This window comes from Carcharodon carcharias, chromosome 20 (genome assembly GCF_017639515.1).
Source record: "Carcharodon carcharias isolate sCarCar2 chromosome 20, sCarCar2.pri, whole genome shotgun sequence".
Lineage (NCBI taxonomy): Eukaryota > Metazoa > Chordata > Chondrichthyes > Lamniformes > Lamnidae > Carcharodon > Carcharodon carcharias.
In genome coordinates this window covers 80,269,946-80,295,158 of record NC_054486.1, presented here as the reverse complement: position 1 = coordinate 80,295,158, position 25,213 = coordinate 80,269,946, and the positions used below count along the sequence as shown (strand labels likewise).

The window sequence follows — 25,213 nt, the reverse complement described above, 5'->3', positions numbered from 1 at the left end:
CTATAATCGGGATGGTAATAAAGTCTTGAAACCCGATAGTTAAATGTTTTTCCTGATGCTGGGTGTTTTGGATAGATGTATTCACCATTTTAGCAGCCTAGAAGGGCCAGCACTGGCTCAGTATTAGGCTTTGTTGCCATGAATGTCAGGGCACTGAGGTAATTGTGCCTTGCCTGACGTTTGGTATATTTTGTGCTATAGTATCACTGACAAGATTATTTCAGTATTTTACTCTACCCTTGATGAAGTGATGCATGCTTATTCATGGGTGTGCCAACTCTCTGGCAATCCAAGTGGTCATTCTTTATAGAATTCTTTATTGACAGGGAATGCCAGTAGGCTGTTGCTCAAGGAATGCAGCAGACTTGAGCCTAATCGTGTCCTCGGTAGCTGTCAATAAAACATACTTTCCCTGCAGAGTGATCTGGAGCATCATCAATGGTTAATTTTCTTCCATGTCTCTAGCCCATGACACTGAGAATAAGTGTAGAAACCTTTACTGGTATTCTAGCTGAGATCACAACAGAATACAACACAACACAAAACAGAATAATATCTTAGTATCAGATCACAAGTACATTTATCCACCGTGCTATCAGTGCAGCCAGAAGGACTACTTTAACCTGTGTCAATGAGTGATTGGTGCCCAAGGTAAATTCCTGAAATAAAGCATCAGGAAAAACAAAAACCTTCTCTCAAATGATTAAAGTTTGGTTGTTTTCTGATGTGCTGTGAACGGTTCAGTGGTAAGCATTGTTTATGGTTTCATCCCTGAAACAACTACATAGAACTAATATGCTTTTGAATGACTCCCAAAAAGCATTCTGCAGAATCTTTTATTAATTGAGTGCCTTGGGTCTGAAACTAGTACAATATCCTGGACCAGTGTGGAGAAAGTGATGCCACAGGTCACCGCTAAATTTTGTTCTTGCAGATTTAGTCAAAACCCAGTGGACTGTATGTCTAAAGCACATAATTGTTTAATTTAGTAGCATGGGCTCTAAAGGACCTGGGCTTCTCTTGAGAATGAAAACCACCTTTTATAAAAGAAACTAATCTTCTAAGGAAACAAATGACAGTGCAAAGCCTGAGTGAAGTTAGGATGACAATTACTATGACAGAATTACACTACAGTGGAAAACATTTTATCCTGGAACACCTTTCAACCTTACTCCATCAATGGAATTAAACCATCTACTTAAATGCAATTTTTTTTAGAGGATCTTTTTGCGGGGCTTGAGCAGACTCCAGGTTAGGGTGACATGGCCTATCACGACCTTACACAACATGGGGAAACAGAGCCAGGAATTTCTGATCCCCAGCTCAACCACCAGCAACGCGGTGGAGAGAGGCCTCCAGTCGTCAGTTGGTAAGGATGTTAACTCTGTGCCAAATCCCAGGAAAGGGCTCATTTTATTAAACACCAGTGGGCGACTTGTGTCCGTTGGGGCAGCTGCCTGGATGGAATTCCAGAAATTCTCAGAATGACACTTTGCCACAGCAATGGAGTAAGCTAAAGGCCCTTTTTCGGGCAAGGAATCAAATAGGACAAACTTCTCTTTTCTCTACAAGCCTCAAATGGAATAAAATGAGAATGTAATTTTTGGCCTTTGGATTCAATGGGCTGAATTTTGCCATAGGTGAACAGGGGGCAGGGCCTGCTCACTGATGCGCAAAATGACGCGGGATAACGTCAGGGGTTCCCCGCGACATCATCCCACCCCATTTAAATCTTCAGGAAAGTGGATTCTAGCAAAAAGTTGAGGCTATTGACAGGGTCATTAAAGCAATTAAAGGACCTGCCCGTCCAACCTTAAGGTTGCCGGGCAGGCCAGGAGCTCCAGTGGGCTTCTGAATAAACATGAAACATCATCCACCAGCGGGATGAGGTTTCATGTTGGGATTTTAAAAGTTTAGTAAAGTTTTAGTGAAATTTATTAACATGTCCCATCTCGTGTGACATTGTCCCATGAGGGGGACATGTTAAGGATTTTTTTTTCTATTTTTAAAGTTTATAAAGCTCTCAGCGATCTCCCTGAGGCAGCAGTTAGCCTCAGAGAGATGTGCGTTATTTTGTGCGCATGCGTGAAAGAGCGCACTCTCGCTTTTGGGGAATTAATCGCTCCCCCCACCCGCACAGGGAGCACATAGCGCTTCCCGCCGGACGTCATGGTGGGCAGGCCTTAATAGGCCCGCCCACGTAAAATGGCGGCATGCCTGCTCCTCCAGCGGGGATCGGCTCCCCACCTAACATAGATTGGGTTGGGCCCACCTTCCCGGTAGGCAGAAAATTCTGCCCAATTATTTTTCACCCTTTACATTCTCAGAGACTGTCAGTTGGACAATTTCCAATGGACTGAACAAGAGTGTGGTGACTGGAATTCTGGAGGTACACCAAACATTGGAGTGGATCAGTAGGATGAATTGCCCCACCCTCACATGTGGGGCAGAAACCTAACATATCTTGGCTTCATGCCAAAATCTTTGCACGTTGCTGTGATCCACCTAAGTTCTGCCCTCCAGTCTCTTCCACCCCAGCCATTTTACCCCAAAGAATCCCAACAACATTCTACTGCCATACATTGCATCACACTCCGCTCTACCTCTATACCATCATAGAATCAATTTATAAAACAGAAAAGTGACGGTCTTTGAATTGGGCACGAACATTCAAACATAATGGGGGAAATCTTCCCTGGCTCTGCTAGATAATAGCATCCTGAAAGTTGAGGGGAAAAAATAACTGCTGTTCCTGCTCCAAATCTGGCCTGCACTATCCTGAAAGGTATCCAGGACATTTATTTCTTGTAGATAGTTGGCTCCTTAAATATGCCATTGATACACAAAGGACCTTGATTATCATTTTGGGATACCACCAAGCAGAGCAGGTGCAGTGCTATACTAATGAAGAAGCGTGCTCCTCTGGGCTCTACAAAAACAATATGGGCTCCTGTTGCCACAGGTTTCATTTCACAATCCCAACAACACCCCCCAGGGACCAATCTCCACTAGCCAGTTAGGTCTCTGACTCAACAATATTGTGAAAGCCTAGAGCTGGCAACCTGTGGCAGGACACTCCTTTGGAACCCATAGACTGCCACAGGCATAGTAATGAGGTCAGACCCTGAAACGGACTAGGCATCCTGCTGGCACCACTGTGCAGCTTGCCAATTGTTCAAAGCAATCCCACCGTGTTAGTCTGAAAATTCTCTTGCTGCCATTTTAGCAGAGGCATTAACTCAGTTATTTCACGGGCGATACCAGCCACAAGCCTAGAATAACAGAGAGAGGAATTTCAGACAAATACATTAACCCATCATGTGCTGGTTGCCTACGGTGCAATTCAGGACTAACATTTTACAAAACATCTTTTATACAAGAAAGTGCACTTTTATTTTAGCACTTTTGTTACATAATAAAAGAAGTGGCTGCTATTTAAGAAATAGGCATTTAATATGTATATTAATATGTATATAGTATTGTAATATTGTATAGATATCTCTATGTCTCTACATATGACTTTAACATTCCTACCTGGAAAGTTCCACTTGGATTGATATTGATATTTGCATGCATCCACTGCTCCCCTTGGTTTCCGGACATTGTCCAGATGAGATTTTCAGTTATTGTCGATCCTTTGAATCCTTTGAATCGCAGGAACACATTCAAAGTACCTGGAATATAAAATATGACAAATAATTTCAATGTTGAGCTGGCCTTTGAAACTCCCCAAGACTTTTCTAAAGGGCAGTTTAGCACTGATTGGTGGAACACCCTGTATTAGTTTTCCTAAAACCCAAATGCAGAAAGATGTGAATAACTAAAAGGAAACAGAACTCTGGTAATGGCTGGAGAAAGAAAATACAGACATGAGTGATTTCAGCTTCCCGGAGAAAAAAGGCCATTTGAACTGTTTCCACAACCATCAAATAATTTTGGAACTGGTACAAGATTAGCATTGACCATATCCAATCTAATTTCAGCTAAATACTTAGACTCAGACAGTAGCTTGCTACAGGTTGAATGACTGCATCCATTCAAACTTATGATAAACTTAACTATAATTCAACAGAGAAAGAAAAGACAGCTGATGAAAAAGGAGAAAGTGAAACTCTTCAGTTGTCAGTGGCAGTTCATACTTGGCATACATTCAAAACTGAGGATCAAGGAGACAATTGTCAATCATGGGCCAACTCCTAGCAGTCTGGGAACTTTATTAGATTTTGAAATCATCAATGACACATCCAGGAGTTAAAAAAATAAATGCTTGTGACACTATTACAGATAGGAAGGAAGTCACAGACTTGTTCAATGAGTATGCTGTATCCATTTTCACAGTGAATATAGAGGAGAAAACTCCAGCAGTACAAGGTGTCATGTTTTTATAATGATATAAAAGCATTAATCACTCAGAACTGATTGAGTAGACATATTGCGGGTTCATTTATTTAAACTAGGCACATCAGAACATGCATACATGGATAGAAAACTTAAGGACATCAGCAGCAGAACTGTGTGTACTGTTTTCTACTCACAGGCCAGAGTGAAACTGAGACAAGATCACAATATGCACTTCCTTATTAGTGATGGCATGCTGCTATCCCTTAAAGGCATATTACAATACGAGGGTCCCTAAAAGTAAGTCAAGCGGTGCAGCTTACTTGATTTAAAAGAAATTAAAGGAAGTCATATTTAAAACAATGGGTGAAATTTTACGGCAGCGGGATTTTACATTCCCGCTGAAGCCAATGAAGTTTAGAATAACGGGGCCGTAAAATTCTGTCCAATGAGTCTTAGGACAGACAAATTTTCAGGACACGATGATTTTCACCCAAGGTATTTAAAGGCACACATTCCATTTAACATCAGTTGAAGGCAATTGTTTGGAATCTATCATGGGGGTCAGAGTAACTGTCTAACAAAAGGGGTAATCTTTGGTTAGGACCAACTGGTTTCAGTTTTGAGTACCACACTTCAAGGGGGATAAATTGGCCTTGGAAGGGATACAGCACCGAGTCACCAGGGTTTAAAATGGTTAAATTATGAGGACAGATGGCATTAGCTTAGCTTACGTCCCCATGAATTTACTTGATAGGTTAATGTATTTGTCTGAAATTCCTCATTTACAAGTGAAATCGGAAAGATTTTTTTCAGTCAATGGATTGTAGAAATCTGCAATTTCATTTCCCATAAGGCTGTGGGCGTTTGGTCAATTGAAATTTTCAAGACTGAGATTGAAAGATTTTTGTTATGTGAACGTATCAAGGGATTATAGAGTAAATGGAGTTGAAGTACAGATCTGTCGTGATTTAACCGAATGGCAGGACAGGCTTGAGAGATTGGATGGCCTACTCCTGTTCCTATGATACTGTGTTTCCTATGTCTCCCAAACTATGCGGTGTTCAAGGTGTTTATCTGCTAGTGCAAAATAAAGGATATATTTGTCATTTACTAGCACATGTGATTCTTGTTGGATTGTTAACAACTTGAAAAGAAATAGTAATACCTTGAAAAGAATAGACTGGTCCAGTAAATGATGGATCTGCTTCATGCTCTGCTTGAATGATTTAGAAGTTAACAAATTAGTCAAAAAGCACATGTGTTACTTCCTTTGTATGATTTCCTCCATAGGCTACACATCAGCTGCCCCTCCAATTTACAGACTGATGTGTCACCAGTAAAGATCAAAGTAGGGCAGCACTTGGTGCTAAATATTCCTACAAGGTGGATACAAGGTGTTTAGCAAAGATAGGAAAGAAAAGAAAGAAGGATTGTTGAGGAAGAACATTACAGTGCTTGAAAAAGAGGATGTTCTGGAGGAGTCAAGGACAGAATCTATTTGGTTAGAGTTAAGAAACAATAGGGATACCATTACACCACAGGGCATATTCTATGGGCCACCATCTAGTGGGAAGGACATAGAGGAACTAATTTGGAAGAGAATTACAGAGGGGTGCAAAAGCTTCAGTGTAGTTATGATGAAGGACTTTATCCTAATATAGACTGATATATTAATAGTGTAAAGGGAAGAGAGGGGGAAGAGTTTCTTAAGTGTGTTCAAGAGAATCTTCTAGGCCAGTATGTTTTGGTCCAACCAGGAAGGAGGAATTGCTGGATCTGGTTCTGGGGAATGTGGTGGGCCAGGTAGATCAAGTGCCAATAGTGGAACACTTAGGGGACTGTGTTCATAATATCATAAGGTTTAGGTCAGTTATGGAAAAGGACAAGAGGCAATCCAGAAAAAAAAACAATTAATTGGGGGAGGGCCTATTTCAGTGGGGTGAGAATCAATCTGGTCCATGCCAATTGGAATCAAAGATTGGCAAGCAAAACAGTAAAGGAACAATGGGCTTCCTTTAAAGGGGAGATAGTTTAGGTGCAATCGAGTACATTCCCATAGGGGTGGGAAAGGTAGGACAAAAGTCAGAGCTTCCTTAATAATGAAGAGATAGAGAGTAAAATGAAGCTAGAAATGGGTGCCTATGACAGAAGTCAGTTTAATCATACAAGCAAGATCCAGACTGAATATAAGTTGTTCAGAAAGGAAGTAAAAAAAATAAGAGAAACAAAGAAAGAGTATGAGAAGAGACTGCAGAAAGAGACTAAAGGGAAACCATATGCATTTGAATAAAAATGGGATTTACACATGGAGGCAGAATGCAGGGCTGAGGTACTAAATGATTACTTTGCATGTGTCTTTACCAAAGAAGATGCTGCCAAAGTCATAGTGAAAGAGAAGGTCACTAAGACTAAATCAAGGTGTAACTTTGAAATGACTGGTCTTAACCCAGGTATCTCCGTGCATTTCCTTATGAAGATCCTTAATGGAACAGACTGCCTTTAACAAGTTTCTTGTGCACATGGTCTTAAAAGGATAAGGATGACAGCTCCTAGTCAGCCTGGGTCCAGCAGCTTTGTGAGGCAGAAAATGACCACAATGGGCTTGCAGCAGCATTCAGGAGTCAGCCTGACCATTCAAACATTGCGAATGTCGACTGGGAGGAGAGGGGACCTTTAGATTCTGCATTCTACCTGCTGAACTCAATTATTCCCTGGAGATAGATGAGCTCATCCAATCATGGGATATGTTCGTCAACAAACAATTTATTAAATTTAAAAAAATTCCCAGTCTTCATGAAAAGCATTCTCATTCTTGAAATATTCTAAATCTTTGCTACAGATGAAACAATTCTGAGAAGGACTGGCAGAAAACACAATTCCTTCACAGCTTTTTCAGTTACATTGGTTTTTCTACTTAACCTTCCTATCCTTTAAAATAATCTCAGCAGAAAGCAATGATCATGCTTTTTTCATTTTCAGGTCCTGCTGAATTTTCCTGTTATTTTAAAGGGGCTCTGTTCATAAACAAGTTTAGCACAGCATTTTATTGGCTGTGGGACAAGAGCTGGAAGAGGCTATGCATCATTTTGACAATGTGCCATACACAAATGACAGTGATGTGATCTGGTGTGATTTTCATGAAGGTGGTGACCCTTTAAATATAATGTACTCAAGATATACCATCCCTCTGCAATACAGCATGACATAAAACCACATTCAGGGCAGATCATATTATTTTGCAATAACCTTCCATTCCAAATACATTAGTTGTATTTGGGAGCTTGCCATTCCTTGCTCTCTGCCAGTCAGCAAAACAAAGAAAATCAAATAAAGCTCTCCATTCCCAAATGTGCCTGCACGTTTCACTGACCTAACGTCACTCAGCCTGTGCCCCCATACTTTATAATGCCGACCTTTGACATTTATGTACATCAGATGGATTGAATTTTGGAGGGGAAATTGATTGGGGTCAGGCGCAACTTAAGTGGGTCTGAAATGAGAGTCTGGATTTACAGATTGCGGGTTATGGCACACAAATCAAAACAGTGGTGGTTCCAGCTTGCCTAGTCTGTTAAGTCTTGATCCAAGACGTTGTGATCTTGAACGTGTTACTGGTCTTCAGCTTCATATCTGCCTTTCCCATAATCTCCTGTTTATATCCATAGTCAGCTTGTACTCTTCCCATAGTAATGGACATCCCTAACCAAATAAAAAATGGCTTACTTTGTGACTATGACTTGGATCTCTCCACAGTTGACCATGTTATCCTTCCTCTCCTTAAGTTTCCAACTTCATGGCACTGGACTACCAAGATGGCCGGGTCTTGGGTGCAGTTTTGAATGGCAGGGGTGTGCAGGTGATGTGCCAGTCTGACGGAGAGTCCTGGGCAGCAGAAGTTCATATTTTCCTTGCACGGGCCGGTGCAGCACTGCTACTGCACCTCGGTTCACCAAGCAAAGTATTTGACTCACCTTGGAAGGCCTCCACTGCCTTTAACAGATGACAATGAGTCCCTTTCAGAATGAGATTATAATGCCATCAGTGTCCTACCAATGTCAAAGGACCCTGATCAGTATTTATGCTACAGGTAACCCTCTGAGGCCTGTGGGTGCCTCTAAACTAAACCAATGACATTATCTGTCAGGATCAGCGTGAGAAAGAGTCGCTCCACCTTAATTGCATACACATTCTGTCCCTGTGATGTGGAAAGAATTAAAATTTTCCCCAAGTGTTCTGTATTGTAACCAAAGAATATAACTCCATTAGCTAATTCTTTGGAGAAATTTATGAAGTAGTGTGAAAACATGGAACTTTTACAAAAACAATACATCTATTAATTGTTAAATCCATACATAGTTTACGAAAAAAGGACTTGATCAATGGAAGGCATGAGTTCTTAAAAGGCTGAATGCCTTTTATTTTTAATTAGAAAATAAGAAGGCTGAATTTTACCACCCCTGTGACTTGGGTCTTTCCACAGTTAACCATGTTGACCTTCCTCTTCTTAAATTTCCAACTTCATGGAACTGGCCAAAGATGCCTGGGTCTTGGGTGTGATGTTGATGGGAAAGGAGGCGGGATGGGGTGGGGGGAGCTGGTAAAATAGTGGGGAGCCAAGTCAGGACAATTCCCTGTTGCTGTCATGTCGTTGGAGACGTTTCCCAACCACGGTGAGAACGGTTAAGCCAATTTGCATAATTAAAGGTCCTATTAAGGGCTATCTTACAGGGCCAGTCGCATTTTGCCAATATCAGCTTCATGGAGGCCTCATGGCAGTCCCTGGGGAACGCCGGAACCAGAGGCTCAAAGAGGTGGCAGACCCATAACCCCACAGGTCCCCCAGAAGAGATTCCGTTCCATCCTGTGGGGTCTACCGCTCTCAGCCCCCTAAATGTTAACTTCTACTTATCAGCCTGAGTGTGCCTTCATCTTGAGGTGGCCCAAGGTCATCGATCTGCCTCAGCAGCGCCCACCCTTCCTGGTGAGGATGCTGAGGCTTCAGGGCTACTAGCCTTCCGATTAGGCTGGCAGCATCAAGAGCCCGTTCGCTGATAGAAATCACCAAGCAGGTCCTGCTGCCAGCAAGCGCGGGCTTGGGAGCTGCTATTCGGCCCGATGTCGGGGTTGTGAAGCCTGTGGGAAAATTCAACCCACAGAGAACTGAGGGCAAATTAAAAGTTTGAAAACTGATGGTGGAGTTCAGATGATTCTTATAAATCATTCTTTAGGTTTTATAGTCAGATATAGCCAGCTGTCAAACTAGTTCCATGATTTCCTTAGAGGACAAAATGATAAATTATTTACCTCTTTATGACAACACATGCACAGGGATTTCTCAGAGAAGAGTACTTAGCTCTGTGCTGTGATGATCCCCATCTTCATTAATAATTTGGTAGATATTATTCCAAAAAGCAATATTGTTGATGGCACCGCCGTCTGCAGTGTAATTAATTTCTCACGTAAAAGACAAATTGTAACCAAATTACTGCACGCAAATACATGCAAAACTGCTCAGTGGGTGGACAAGTAGTATGTTATCTTCACTCTGGGAGGGCTAAGCCAATAATTCTGTCAAAAAGATTGACTCATATGTTCCTAATCAATTTCGACACTGTAAACATGTCGAAAGTTTTTTAAAAGAAAAATGCAACCTCTGAGCTCGTTACACGTGCTCAATCAACGGAAATAAGTGGTAATGATGGCGAGAAATGTATGGACCCTACCAGCCGCTGGCTGGAATTTTCTGGCATCATTGGCATCGGGTGTCATGGTGGGTAGTGGGTGGAACAATATGGCAAGAAGGCCAAAAATTGGTTTCATTACGTGGTGAAACCAGTTTGCGATCATCTGTTCCACCCGTCAATGGCAGGCTGCATTTCCCACTGTCACATGTCAGTAACCTAATTTTAATACTTTAGCATCTCATTATGAGCCATGCTCGACGGAATCATCCCTCCACCCAGGACCATCCGGGCACATCGGCATGATTGCACACCAACGGGGCTCAGTACAGAAGCAACATGCTCCTGGTGAGCTGCACTTCAGTCAGTACTCGCAGTCATCAGTGCCAGGCTGGCAGCACCACATCATTTTTAGGTGGACTCACAGGCAGGTCTCTATCTATCAGGCCAATCATAAGGTGGGCTGGCTTTTCAATGGCTACAGGGCTAGGACTTGCTTGGGGAAGGGGGAGAAGTGGCCTCAGGCAAGGGAAGAGGCTGCAGGATGAGGGCTGTACTGGGGAAGGGGAGCATCCAGGGTGTGTGTGGGGGCACAAGTTGATCTGTGCAAGTGGCTTCAAGGTGGTGAGGGCTGAGGAGGCAGTCTCCAGCAGAGATGATGTCAGATGGAGATGTGAGGGTGTGTGGGAGAGAGTGAGTGGTGATGTCCCTTGAGCTGGCAGTGAGCGAGATGCCAGTTAATGTATGATGACCTTGAGAGTTTATAGTGATGAGATGGTTGACTTACCCTGGCGGCACAGATGAAATCATTCATCCATTTTTTGCACTGGATGGCTGACCACTTGTGTGCAGCACTGGCACTGACCACCTCTGCCATCGCTTCCCAAGCTGGAGTGGTGAGTCTCTTGGGCCTCCTGCGGCCAGAGTGGAGGTAGAGGACATCGCAGTGGACCTCCATGCCGTCTAGAAGGTGTCCCAGGGATGTGTCAATGAATTGGGGGGGGGGGCGGTGCGGGTGGGGGCTACGCTCTTCTTGGCTTTTAGGGCCATGTCTTCACCGGAGCAGTCCTGAGCTGCAAACATTGAGATGTGTGCACATGGCTGCAGTTTAAATTTGGCGCCGTGTGAGGAAGTGATGAGGTAATAGCATGGCAGGCAAATCGGAGGCTGCCCGCCAGTGAGACGGCATGTTTCCTGTGGGGGGGAATGGAATGATACAGCTCGAAAACCGGCCATTATTGCCGCCCGTTACTGCATTTTGTGCAAATCTGGGATGACTCCGCCCACTGTCTGCCTCTTTTGTGTTCTAGAAAGCATATAAGGGCTAAAAATTTGTTTCTTCTTTTTCAGTTTTTTCAGGCATGTGGTTGTGATTCACAATCTGTCTTCGTGGTCCCATTGAGGTAGGCAGCATACCAGACTTTGTGCTGTCCCTTTTTCTCTTCATTTACCTGATTGTAGTGTTCAGCCATGTGCAGCCTGAATAACTGGCCCAGCTGAATGCTCAACAGGGGCCTAGCTTGATTAGCTAGACTTCATCTCTTAAAAGCAGCCTGGCCCTTTTGAAGGTGAGTTGCATTCAGTGGAAAGAAGCCACTGCTGTGTGCCAATACAGCAATTGGCTGTAAGTGGATGTTAAATAACTAGGGAAGACAGGTAGAGCCAGATTTATGGATATGGCACCGGAGGCCTTATTCATGGATTTCAGCAGGAGGATATCTCCAAAGGTGGGGTCAAGGTTGGTGGGCAGCAGGCTCTCAAGGACAACCTCAGAAAGAATGGGAGTGGGCAACTTCTGGAGTCTGGCTTCGAGGCCACAGCAGTAATGCTTCAAGAAGTTCAATGACTCATGCAAATCATTGACTTGCTTTTAATTATTCAAGGAGTTACTGTCAATTATTCACTGTCAAGGAGAATGGATGAGTCTGGCTCAAACATGGCATAGGGCTTCACACAGAGTCTGGAGCCCATTCTTGCCACAGCGTAAGTGGTGGCCAGCTCAATGGTGGACCCACCTCCCACTGCCTCCACTTACTTCCCCATATTTAGCTAAGGCAGGCACATCATCCAAACACAGTACGACACAATTACTGACATTCCTCTCCCTCTATTGTAGGACAAGATCGTGCCCAATCACAAGGAACAGAGCACAACCTCTAGAAGCCTGGCAAGTCTGCATCTCCTGAGCCCTATGGAGGAGACGGTGTTCCACATCATGGGGTCAGCTGTGGCGGAACCTTATGAATCCAGCATCATCAAGAAGTATTTTGCTGCCTAATGCCCCTTCTTACCTCCCATCTCTACTTCATTCTGCTATCTGGCTTGATGACCGAGCTACTGATGGTGTGTGCATGGACCTCTTGCTTTCTACCCACCCCAAACCTCCCCATCTGGTTTCCTGCTTCCTGATACCAAAGAACTTCCACCAGCTCAGCCAGTGCAGCCCCAGGAGGAAGAGAGAGAACAACACCACACCACTGATGTAGAGGCACCGTCAATTGATCTAACACTCATAGCCACCAGCTCAAGTATTAGCTTTTGAGAGTAGTATAACTGAGTTGGGATCTGCATGTGTGTATCACTGGGCATCAGTTGGCTGCATCCAGGCCAGGAGGAATGAATGGTGTGTTTTCCAGCTCACCAGAGCTTTGCTACAGGGGATTCAGATGAGGACATCGATGGGGTGAGCTACAGGAGAATAGTGATTAGCACACACACACACACACACACCAAGTGGCTTGGTGCATTGACAGGTCTGCCTGTCACTGTCAAGGAGAATGGATGAGTCTGGCTCAAACATGGCACAGGGCTTCACACAGAGTCTGGAGCCCATTCTTGCCATAGCGTAAGTGGTGGCCAACTCAATGGTGGACAGTCCCATGGTGGAGTGTTTGGTGGCCACTGTCTCAGCTTCCACTACAGCACAGGCTGAAGCCACTGAACAGCGCTGCAGTGGAAGTTCAGATGCAAGTTATGTGGTCCAAGCTTGCTGCCATGCAGCTCAGAATGCTGCCATCATAGCTGCAGATCTCAGTGCTCAAAGGGGCTTGTAGGCTCTCATAAAGTCCAGTAATCTGGCCTCCACCAGGTTACTAGGGTTCGTGAGGGACCACCCTGGAGGAGTGGCAGTGGCACCATGCAATGCAAACCTGCTGTGCTCTCAAAGAATGACAGCAATCGTGCTCCTGTCACTGTTACTCCTTCAGAACTGCTTGAGGATGTCCTGCAAGGCCACCTGTAGTCTCCCCCAATGTAAGTCAGCAACCTTTCAGCATCCATGCTGCAGTCACTGGGGCAGCACTGTGTAATAGCACGAGGACAGGCAAAGACATTCACAAGACAGGAACTAAAGGAATGCATAAGGGTCAATATTACATTTTTGTTTGTATAATTGGCTGTGTTGTTCAATAAAGATGTTATGGGTAAGGTTTTTATTGGTTTCTATTGTATGATTTTGGCTAAGAGGTTCTTGAAACAGGACATTGCAGGTGGATTGGAAGGTGCAGAATAGTGGAGCCATGATGGGGAAGGGTTGATCTTCTAAGGGAACTGGAATCAGAGTAGGCTCTCATGAAAAGCCTGCCTGGAGTGAAGGGGTCCCTTGTGCCTCCTCCACTTTTCGCTCCTGAAGTAGCCTCCAGATATTAATAGCATCCAAGCCGGTTGCTGAAGCAGAAACCAAGACACAGAGCTTTTCTTCATAGTGAGAGGTTATTGAATTTGTACAGCCCAACATCTCTCCTCCCACATCCCCAGTGACCCAACTATTCCCTATTTATATGTGCTCAAAGTATTTAATTAAGCAATGCCCTTCATCTGTGTACCATAACAATATCATTAACACAGGATGCCTAGTGGAAATGGCTGTGCATTCATAATTACAATGTTATGGAGGAGGCAGCACAAATTTGGGGGCAAACTCCAGACCGAAGTGAAACTATTGCTTAATAAGCTCCACCATGTCTCTGATTATATTCCCTTATCCTCACAATATCAAGTAGCAGGAGAAGGGGGGGTGGGGGTGGGGTGGAGGGGTGGGGGGCTGGGGGTGGTGATGTCAGCATGTGTGCAGGTGGTATCCCACTTTTCCTATCAGTCACCCACTAATATTTCGAGGAGGCCTGAAGATGGTGGGAACGCCAGGCTGCTTCCCACTGAAATGATTTGGTTGCGTAGATATTGTGGAAGTCGGTGACCTTGACAGCCATTGGCAGTACCATTCTAGCCCTGTTCTCAGGCTGCAAGCCCTGATGCCTCAGGCATCTCAGGCATTGATCCTGACTGACCGGTGACAGAGGGGGCAATATTTGAAGTGATCCATGAAAACTGTTGGATCAGCAGAGCCTTCTTTGGAGTGTCCTCTTCCTCCCTTTGCAGCCTCAGCTCCATCTCTTGTTGTGTTGCAGGCTCTGAGAGACTACAATTACAGACCCATAAAAGTTCCAGCCTTTGTGTGGACAAAGTCACCAATATCTCTGGCTTCCCTGCATGGAAGCAGCAACACTCCCAGGCATATCCAGCAACTTTCTACAACACCTCCAAAGAGACACCACAGTACTTTCACAAACTCTCAAGTGGCAGAAATAAGTCAAGCAACCCTCCAGAAAGTTGGATGTCTGTCCTTTTAAGCAGGTGTAGTGGGGGTGCAGGGCTGAGGGGGGTTCCTTGTGAGTGATTAGCACAGGCAATGAACCTGTGTCATCCAAATTTCAAAGATGTGCATTAAATTAGCCTTAACGGCTATATGACATCATGATTAGCCGATGTCAAGGGCTTCCATGCATGCACAGCACTCCTGTGTTAGCAACTTTCCTGACATGGGATGCCACACGGGCTGTATCAGTAGTGACTGGAGGCACAGTGCACGCCATTTTCTGAGTTTCCATAGCACCGGCAGCAGCAGTGCTACAGAGCTAAATTTCATAGTACTGGAATACAACATGAGAAAAGTCTATTTTTGATTATTTTCTTATGAACATCCCTCCCATATCATTAACCATCAGTTGATTCTGCCACAACTGATGCATCAGGAAATGCTATTGGAGCTGTACTGCTACAGTACATTGAAGGAAGTGAACAACCAATCGCTTATACGTCATGCCCAGTGTTGGAAACTGAATGCCAACATTCTACTGGAAAGCAGGAAGCACTAGCCCTGCATTTACGCAGGTGAACATTGGCACTTGTATTTCTATGGTAGAAAGTTCAAGCTCCTCACTAGTCACCAAGCACTGACTGCACATCAGAGGCCTTTGCAACTCAAAGACTATTTCTGTATTTAGAAAAAACTGGGGAGTTGAAGTCTAGGCAATGACTCAATGTACATATCTTTGTTGTTTAAGATGATTTAATTTAAAATATTGCCTTTAATTTTACAAGGGAGAAAGATGTAGTGTTCAATTATTCTGTGTTTGATTATGAGAGGCTGTTTACTATTTGATGCTCAGAGTGCTTGATTAGTAAAGCCTGTGCGTGGATTCAGAGAAAAGTCAAACAACTGTACAAGTTGCTGGAAGATAGAGCTGTAAGCATAGAGCAGACGTTTTAAAGCACTATGAATAAATTTCTGTTACACATATATAAGCTGGTGTGTGATTTTTGCAGAGCTCCGTGATATAAAATATACAACAGATTGCTGACTTTAGGGAACACTAATTATCTGTTCTATCTCTCCACCTCAAGCAGCATTGTTAAATATCCCCATGACTTTTAATCACATTTCTCAATGGAAAACAGTCTAGTTTATTTTTTAAGAAGTGCCATCGACCTGAATCAACCACTTATACTCAGCACAATGATGGAATATTAGAGCTAAAGAGAAGAAAACCCTCCTTTAGTTATGATCTCTGGTTAAAGTCTATCCATGGTAGCAATTTTGATGATGGAGGGTTATTCTTTAATAACATTCATCCTCTTCAGCCAGGTTACCCAGTCCCCGAAGAATTGTGTGCAGTGCAAAACAACAATATCCTATCCTCCGGATAGAACTGCTACTTTGTAAACCAAATCTGTCCATGCCAGAGAAAAATGAATTGTCACACCTGTCAATTTGAACAAATCCAAAAGTTCTGCAATAAATACTAGTAGCAATGCTTCATTTCCACTCTCCTGCCTACAGAGTCCCCACCAGACAGTAGGGTTAACCCCAATTTCAGCTCCTTGAATGCGGAAGTTTAAACACAAGGCTGCCCATGTATTGAAGAATCAAGGTTGTTGAAGAATGCAGCATGGTAAGGGAAATAGAACCAGAAAATGCCAGAAGTGCACAGCGGGTTCATGAGGAAAAGAAATCAGATTCTCTTTCCAGGTCCTGATGAACAATTGCGTATTTCCTGATTGCATTTAAGATTCCCAGCAATTGACGTTCCTCGTCTTTATATTTAAACTACTCAGGCTCGCATACTTTTGCCCAAATGGAATGTCTCTATGTTATTAGTTGGCTCAAACTGGAAGACACGTGTCTTTGTTATAACTCCTTCATCCTTGCTTAATGTTGTCCATATACTTGTACAATAAATAAATCTGATCTCCTTAACTGGGCCCAATAAATGAACTGTAGGTGTCCCATCTCTTTAATAGCAAAATGCTCTCATTATTATTTATGATACAATTTTAATGCACTGCCTAAAACTGGGAACATCAGCTGGAAAAAACTGCTAAAAACATTAAAAAAGTGCAAATTCTTACCCAATATGAATTTTATAGAGGCTTATTTTGAACTTTGGTTATGGTACTACTTTTACTGTTCTTTTTATAGGGGATTAGACCGCGTATTTTCTGAATTTACAGTATTTACCTGATAATTACTCATCTGTGGCATATGCAGAAGTACTCATTGAATCTGGCTTACTAGCTTTAGCTCAGAAAGAAAATGGCCTACTCCTTATTTACATTCAGATTTAATATTAATTCTTTCATATCAGTACAGATAATGAGACTCTAATCACGAGGGGAGAAGTTTTTCATTTTTTCTAAGAGAAGGAATTGCAGTGTGCAGATTTTATTTTGATATTAAAGGTGTGCTGCTGTCAGTAACGTTGCAATCTGCAATTTCTGTTGGACCTTAAGGATTCCCTTCTCTGTCAATTTGCTAGCGAGCTAACAGCTGTTGTGGGGTTGGCTATTGGATAGTTTTGAATGTCAAATGAGATGGCTCTGAAAAGACAGGAGCTGATTCAACTAAGAGAGAAGATTGCAAGTTTAGCCAAAAGGCCCTTCTGAAATATAACAGATGCAACATTAAGGTGAGAGCGGAGCCTTTGTCCAGGATGGGAGCTGGGATAGTGTGGGGTGGGGAGTGGGGCGGGGGAAGGAATTGAAATTTAGCTGGAGACTGTTGAGGGCAGCAGGACAGTGAGGTGAGGGTGAGGGCAGTAGTCAAAGACAAAAAGATTGTTGAACCAAGGAGTAGCGCAGGAGATCAGAAGGGTAAAGTAGGGAGAGGCTGCAGAGCTCAATTAAGAGCTGGGGAAAGGTAATCGTTGCAGGTATACTGGGTTAGGGAAAAGAAAAAGGCAAAAAACAGCATCTAAAAACAAGGAAAAAAACCTTAGTTAATTCTAAAAATCTCAAACCAAGAGATTGAGGTAAAAACAAAATGACTGATGAAAGTGGGAGGAGAGTTGAAAGACGTAAGACACAGTGTTTTGTCATGACTGGAACTTGCAACTACAGCATGACAAAAAGGGTTATCATAACTGTTTACATAGGAGGTTTCAATATTAAATGTTGCGATAATATGACTATGTCCAAATAGTTTAAACAGCACAAACTCTTTGTGCAATATTTTAAAATAATCTATGTTATATTCTCTGTACAGACCATCAACGCTTAAAGAGAAATTCAAAATCCCCATTAATTACTGAAAGAATGAAGCCCACAGGTATCCAGTTTAAACAAGTGGTTTTACTATACAAAAATCAAACAAAGCAAACACCAATAATTAAACACTGTCTGTTTCACCTTTGACTACAGCTCTCAGCCTCAATTATACTTTTCAATGTAAAAAAACACAATCACTTGTACTTTAAAATTGAAGTCTTCAACGGAATCTTTCCCTTTCCACTTTGAGCTCCTCCCAGAAAGTCTTTGGTACCTATCAGGCTATTGAAGGTTCATTCACTTCCAGGACTAAATCAAAGTGCCACAGCTCTCAGGAATACACTTTGATTCTCCTCAGCGATTTTGTTGTCCTTCAAGATATGAGCTTCCTTGGGGTCCTTCCACTAGCATCCAGCTAAGCAACCCTCCATCTCTGATCAAACATCTCACAATTATGGACTTTTCAGCTCAAGTGTAAGCTTCATTGTACTCTTGACGAGTGACTCCATCTCAGGAGTACAACTGATTTCTGATAGCCCTTTTGCTCGTGGTCCACAGTTGCTTTATCGCTCTTGGCAGACTCTCTCTTTCTCTGCCTATTCCCAAGCTGAACAGCTTGTTTTTACTGTGAGAGTTGCTGCAGATTTCTCTCTTTAGCTCCAAACTAGGCCAATATTCCAGCCTCTTTTTCCCTCACGAACTTTGTCTCCAAGTTGAGCTTGAGCTCCCATCTGCATTCTTTGTGGTAAACAATAAAGCTAGAATTTTATCTGCTAAGGTGCAGGCCTGGCTAATGTATTATCTATTTTGCTCACAACTTATGCATTTCCAGGAAACATGCCATTTTCATGGTGGGCGGGCTCTCATTCACCCACCGTGCCATTAGCTTACAGTTTCATCATACCAGGCACCACATTTGAAGTACAGCTGCACTCAGTGCTTCCAGCCCAGGACTGCAGCAAAGAAGACATGGCCCTGAAAGGCAAGAAGACTGCAGCCCTCAAGTGCATTTTGAACGCCATGGAGGCCCACTGTGAGGTCCTCTACCCTCACTCTGGCTGCAGGAGGGGCAGCAAAATTACCACTCCAGCTTGGTAGGCGATGGCAGTGGTGATCAGTGCCAATGTTGCACAGAAAAGGTTGTCCATCCAATGCTGATAGATGATGAATGCTCTCACTTGTGCAGCCAGGGTATGGCAACCATGTCATCACTCTAACTCACACACTCAAGCCCATCACACATTCACTGGGATCTCACTCACTGCCAGCACGAGGGACATCACCACCCATTCTCACACACAAACCCTCACATCTCCATCTGGCCTCATCTCCTCTGGAGACTGCCTCCTCAGCCCTCACCATCTTGAGGACACTTGCACAGATCAACATGTGCGCCCACAAACACTCTGGATACCCTCCTTCCCCAGTACAGCTCTCGTCCTGTAGCCTCTGCCCTTGCCTGAGGCTACTCCTCCCCCTTCCCCAAGCAGTCATTGATATGGCTGATCTGGGACACAGAGACCTATCCATGAGCCCCTCTAAAACTGATGTGGTGCTGTCTGTGAAGCCTGGTGCTGATGACTGTGAGTGCTGCCTGAAGCAAGGTAGGCAAACAACCTACAAACGAAGTGCAGCCTGCCAGGTGCATGCCTTATATATGCTGTTGTGAACACCTTGGCGTGTTTTCTCGCCAAAGTGGGCGGACAATCCGGTGGTGGTGGTGGGAGGGGGGTGGGGGGGGGGTGGTGTGGAGCAGGTTAATGAGTCCAGCGGACTGGCTTTATAATGATATGCTGATGTATTACAACGAGGTTCCCGACGTCCAATGGCGGGGAATGCGGCCTGCCATCGACGGGCTGAGTGGATGGTCATAAACTGAATTTACGACGTTGTGAAACCAAGTTTTGACCTTCTTGCCGTATTGACCGATCACAGCACCAAACGTGACTGATACCAATAGGCACGGAAAATCCTGGCCTCTTGTTTACAAGCTGTTTTTTGCTTCTGTTCATGTGGGAGCCACATAGATAAGTTAACTCTTTAATTGAGCTAAGTGTAGATCTCCTGGCTCTATCACAAGCTTAGAGATGGGTCATCCATTGTTTAAGTTCGCTCTCTTCTAATTCTGACCTTACAAGTCAACATTTTGAACTGTAATTATACCAGTTTTGTTTGAATTGCACTTACTTTAGGATTATTTATCAGTTTCCCAATCAGATATTTCTACCTGTTTACACAAATATTTACATTTAACACTTTCATCTCCAACCTAACACTGTACAAGGGGCCAGGACTAAGAATGTTGAATTGAAATGTGATTAGAGGGTAGGCTTGGATATACAGATGTAATTCAGCCACTGAATAAAGTCATAAATTCTTTTCAAAGTGATATTGGTGGTAATTTGAGGCCAGATGTGATGTGACTGCTTTTGTCAGACTATTCATACTAAATTTCTGTAAGGCTAATGGACAGCAATTCATACAATCAACTCTTTCAGTTAGCAACCTGCTTGTGAAATAGATTCCTTATTCCATGTTGGCTATCAGGCTTTCAGTTCTACAACCTCAAAGTTAGAAAAATGAAAGCTAGCCATTAAATAATATAAAATACTATTAAGATAACTCAAATGACAAGCTTTATTATATGCAATGAACAATTCCTAACTGGACTAAAATTGCATCCTTTATGGATTCTGTGTAACATTTTTTTGAACACAGAATGTTGTGATACCAGTTACTGGCATGGCATTATTATAAATCTTTAAAGCTAAATTTCTAAAAAGTAACCTTAAAAGGCTGCAAAAATATGGCCACCCGAGGATCACCTGATTTCTCTTGTGGATTGAAACACTCCCCTGACAGAACAGTAAACAAAAGGGTACCTTGTAGGCTGATGTTTGCTCAATGCTCTTCCTAAAACTAATTCAAGAGGGTCATTCAGACATCAACAGATAGATTAAGGCCCTCAATACCTTCATTGTAACATTGTTGATTTGCCTTTTCAAACAAAGGGCTTGGGGTTGACTGTATCCACAGGTGGGAGAACCCAAGCCAGGCTTATTGGATTCCCACAGCACCCTTTTGGACTTGACGCTCCATGGGAGTTCACATGATAAGACAAACATCATTGCTTCCTACTAGAAGATATGTTAGCAGAACTCAAACTGGCTTTCAAGAGAGTTCCATCAAAGAGACAGTCCTGCAAGTAAAGCCATTCGACCGCTGCAATCAACCAAGCATCAAAAATATCTAACTTTAATATCTTGAAAAAGAAAGAAAAGCTCTCTCCTCTAACATGTTCCACCTTCAAGTTCACCTGAGAAATTCACATCCAGGCAGATCAGCTACAAGCACTTTTGTAGCACCAAGAAACCTCTACTTTTGTTCAAGGCCATCACTCCAGTCAAAGGATCAACTCAACTTGGAAACATTCGGCCTGTACCAAAATACACACCGGGTTAAATTCAAATTTTATAACTATTGTTTTATCTTCATCTGTATCTAATTTTGTGTGTATGCGATAGTGTGGGTGAGTGAGTAGAGTGAGTGAGACATCACATTTTCATTAACTTCTGGGGTAAGTGTGTGAGAAGTAAAATAAATGTCTTCATTTTTAAATAAATTAAAGCTTGCTGCTGTGCTATTAAAAATGAGTCAATCAGTCCGAGCAATACAAAATACACACATCCCCATACAAATATAGTGATCATGGGCAAGTAAAAGGAAAAACCCAAAATGTGTCCATGACAATGTCTATGAAACTGTATTATTATTCCAATTTTACAGCTACAGGGCCCCATATAACAATTATGATAAAGAAACATGGGCCTGAAATATTGGACTCAATTTTACCATGGCATTCAGGACCCTGATGTCAGGACTAAGTGGGATCCAGATCCCGCACTTGCTGGCAGCAGAACTGGCTTGGCTATCTTACTGGAGATGGTCTTCCAATTGGCCTGGGTCCAATTAAGAGTGGCAGACAGGCTCCTGATGCTGTTAGCCCAATCAGACAGCCAGCAGCTCTGAAGCCTTGGCAGCCACATGGGAGAGGTGGACACTGCTGAGGCAGGTCGGAGACTGCAAGGGCACCTCCAGATAAGTGAATTAAAAATGGAAAATTCAGGGAGCTGAAGGTCTGATGGGAGGCCAGTCCCAGGAGATTGTTTGGGCTGTGGGGACTGACCTACCTTGCAGCACCCTCTTTGGACCATGGAGCCTTATGCTGCAATGCAGCCCCCCACCTGCCAACCTTCCCATCCCAGAGCTGCTCCACAGAGCCTAACTGGGGCATTAATTATGCAAATCAATTGCCTGCTTCCGAGGCGCTGGCAGCCATTCCACACACTGACCTGCCACCCTACTCACCGCTGAGATGGCATCAGGGAGAAGCATCTACCCAACACCTCCTATTTTACTGGCCCCTTTGCCTCCAATTCCATAACCTAGGAGCTGGTAATATCCAGCCCATTAACTCCTTTCCCCTCTCCACAGTCCTGCTGATTATTTCAACCTTTTTTGCTTTGATTGCAGATTTCTAGCATCCACAGTATTTTGCCTCCATATAACAGTGCCTGAGGCAACCAACAATAATTCAAGGGTTGAACAGACTGGCTGTGTCATTTGCCGGCTGTTAACACGATCCTAATTTATTTGGCACATTGTGCCAATTATCAAAGTTTTCATAACTGCTTTGGAGTTCCACTCTTCTGTTTTCCAAGAGGACATGCACTTTGCTAAATTGCATCTGATGAGAGCCAAGTGCCATGCATGTTGCCTTTACAAAGATCAGAGAATGTTGATGTTCTGTCACACACGATAAATGTCAGAGCAGCAGAGTGTATTTCAATTTTCAATGGAGCTTCTTGGGGCAACCCACTGTGCGTCAAGATCTTGTGGCTTGGCACAGTTTCCAGCTAAAAACGCTTTGAAAAATGAAAATTTCTCAGAACAGAATATTGCTTAGACAAGTTCTGTACAATCTGCCATCAGCAATGATCTTGACTTCAAATAAATTGGTTTGTGATGAATGACGTGGATAAAATATTGTGTCTATATATTGGTGCGCTGTGAAGGAGCAATCTTATTGCAGTCTAATTAGGTTGAAGTGATGTTGATTGTTCATCCTGCACTAGCGCTAAGTTTCCATTTGACCATTAGAAACCATGGGGTAGCTTTCACTGCTGCAGTTTGGGTAGGCCAACCTCCCTCTCACCCCCACAGCCTTAAATAAATACGGTGTGATGATGTTGAGTCAGCAGTCTGATGTCTTCCCACCAATCTCCAGTAACATGGAAGGTGAGCTGGTGCTGAAATTGAAAGCCCATGTGCCCTTTTCAAAAGACCATCTAACAAACTATTGAGCTTGTTAAAAAGCCAATCGACTGCAATTTTTCGTTGTGCACTCTATTTTTCGTGAGTCACATGGGAAATACGTTGGGAGTAAGTTACGCTAGGTATGAGGAGGTGGCACAACGATGGAAGAAAAGGCCTGCAAATAGGACCATGGCTGCATGTAGCAGCAGAGTCTGCTGCTGAAGGTGGCAGCTTTGGGACATTAGTAGACTTTATTTCTAAAGTTTTTATAGGCTGACTTAATAATTGCGGAGAGAGTGAGGGGAAAGTGAAGCTTTAAATTGGTGGCAGGAACGGACTTCTGGTCCCTGGTCTAATCTCTCACCAACTGGACATTTCACCCTCGACACCTGACTGGACATGGAGCCCCCCACTTCACAATGCAAAAGGACCAGAATTCCTGCCAGGCAGCCAATGCTTGATTCGATGTGCTAAAAAGTGGGGGGCAGGAGCGAGTGGACCACATACTTCCCATTGCACCTCCTTAGCATGTCAGAAACCATAAAATCCAGCCCCATATTGTAAGTTCACATGATATGACCAGGTCAATCTTCAGTAGTTCTAGCTTTCAGTAGGCTTAACAAAAGACCTGGGGCCATATTTTAGTTGGGTGCAGCCAATTAAATGATGCTGTCCCCAACTACAATTTGGCTCATTAGTTTCTGGAAGCACTAGATAAAAAGAAATTAAAATGCAGAGTAGCTTCCCCAATGAGCTTCCCAGTGAACATCTGAGTCATGTGAACAAAGATGGTCCAATAGTTAATACACAGTCTGTGTTAAGCAATATTATTTCAGTCGTAGCAATATTGGCACAAACAAGCTCCCAGCTTAGTGAAGGAAACAAAAAACAGTCAAGATTCTGACTGATGATTGCTATCCAGTAGCTTCCTGCCATACGCAGTTCAGTGAACTGTTCCAGGTCATGTAACAGATTTTTTTCTCTCCTTATAGTACATGGTTACATGAGGCAACATCATGCTGCCTAGACATAAGCTCCAAAGAAGCAGCCAGTCTCTCCCAGGTAAACCTGCCAGGAGACAAGGGCCACTTCAATCCCATGAGCCTTCAGTACCACAGGAACAGCCAACCATCTCTTGTGTACTAGCCCTCAGATCATATCTAGGAGAAGCAGTAAAATGGAATAAAGGCATTTTTTGTCATTCAGGGGAAGGCTGCTATGACACAGCATGGTATGGCTTATTTATACTTTTGAACTCTCTGAAATATTGCAATAACTGTGCTGATTCTATACTCAGTTATTCATCAAGGCTACATTGATGACGGAGATCTATCCAACAATAGCAGAAATACCTGTGATGGCTTCTCTTCTCACTCCTTCACCATTACTTTTCGTGTCTCCAAGGATCTATCCCTGGTCCCCACCTATATTCTCATTTACATGCTGCTGCTCAGTTATACCACCTGCAAACAAAGCCTCAGTTTCCACATGTACACTGATGACACCCAGCTCTAACTCATCATGACTTCTCTTGACCCTTCCAATGTCTCTAAATTGACATCCACTATTGGATTGAGCAGGAATTTCCTCCAAATAAATATTAGGAAGACTGAAGCCATTGCCACGGACTCCATCACTGTCCCTGGTAACTGTCTGAGGCTGAATCTGACTGTTTGCAACCTTGGTGTCATATTTGACCCAACAACTAAGACTGCTTATTTCCCTCCCTATGACTTCACCTGACTCTGCCCTTGCCTAAGCTCATCAGTTGCTGAAACCCTCTTCCATGCCTTTGTTGCCTCCAGGCTTGACCATTCCAGCACACTCCCAACTGGCCTCCTTAGTTCAACCCTATGTATACCTGTCATCATCCAAAATGCTTCAGCCTGCGTCCTAACACAAACCAAGTCCTGTTCACCCATCACCCCTGTGCTCACTGGCCTACATTGGCTCCCAGTTAAGAAACACCTAGATTTTGAAATTTTCACCCTTCTGATCCTTAAATCCTTCAAATCCTCATCTCTATGTTTCAATTTGTGTTCTTGTTCCAAGGC

The 25,213-nt window shown here is 43.4% G+C and overlaps 1 protein-coding gene across 1 annotated transcript in view; it reads right to left on the bottom strand.

The window, feature by feature from the left end:
* The window catches only part of mdga2a (MAM domain containing glycosylphosphatidylinositol anchor 2a), a 912,278-nt gene that overhangs the window by 34,036 nt on the left and 853,029 nt on the right, over window positions 1-25,213 (bottom strand). Inside the window, exon 16 of the mRNA XM_041214670.1 lies at window positions 3,535-3,674. Within this exon, the coding sequence (XP_041070604.1) occupies window positions 3,535-3,674 (140 nt within the window). The remainder of the gene's footprint in view (window positions 1-3,534; window positions 3,675-25,213) is intronic.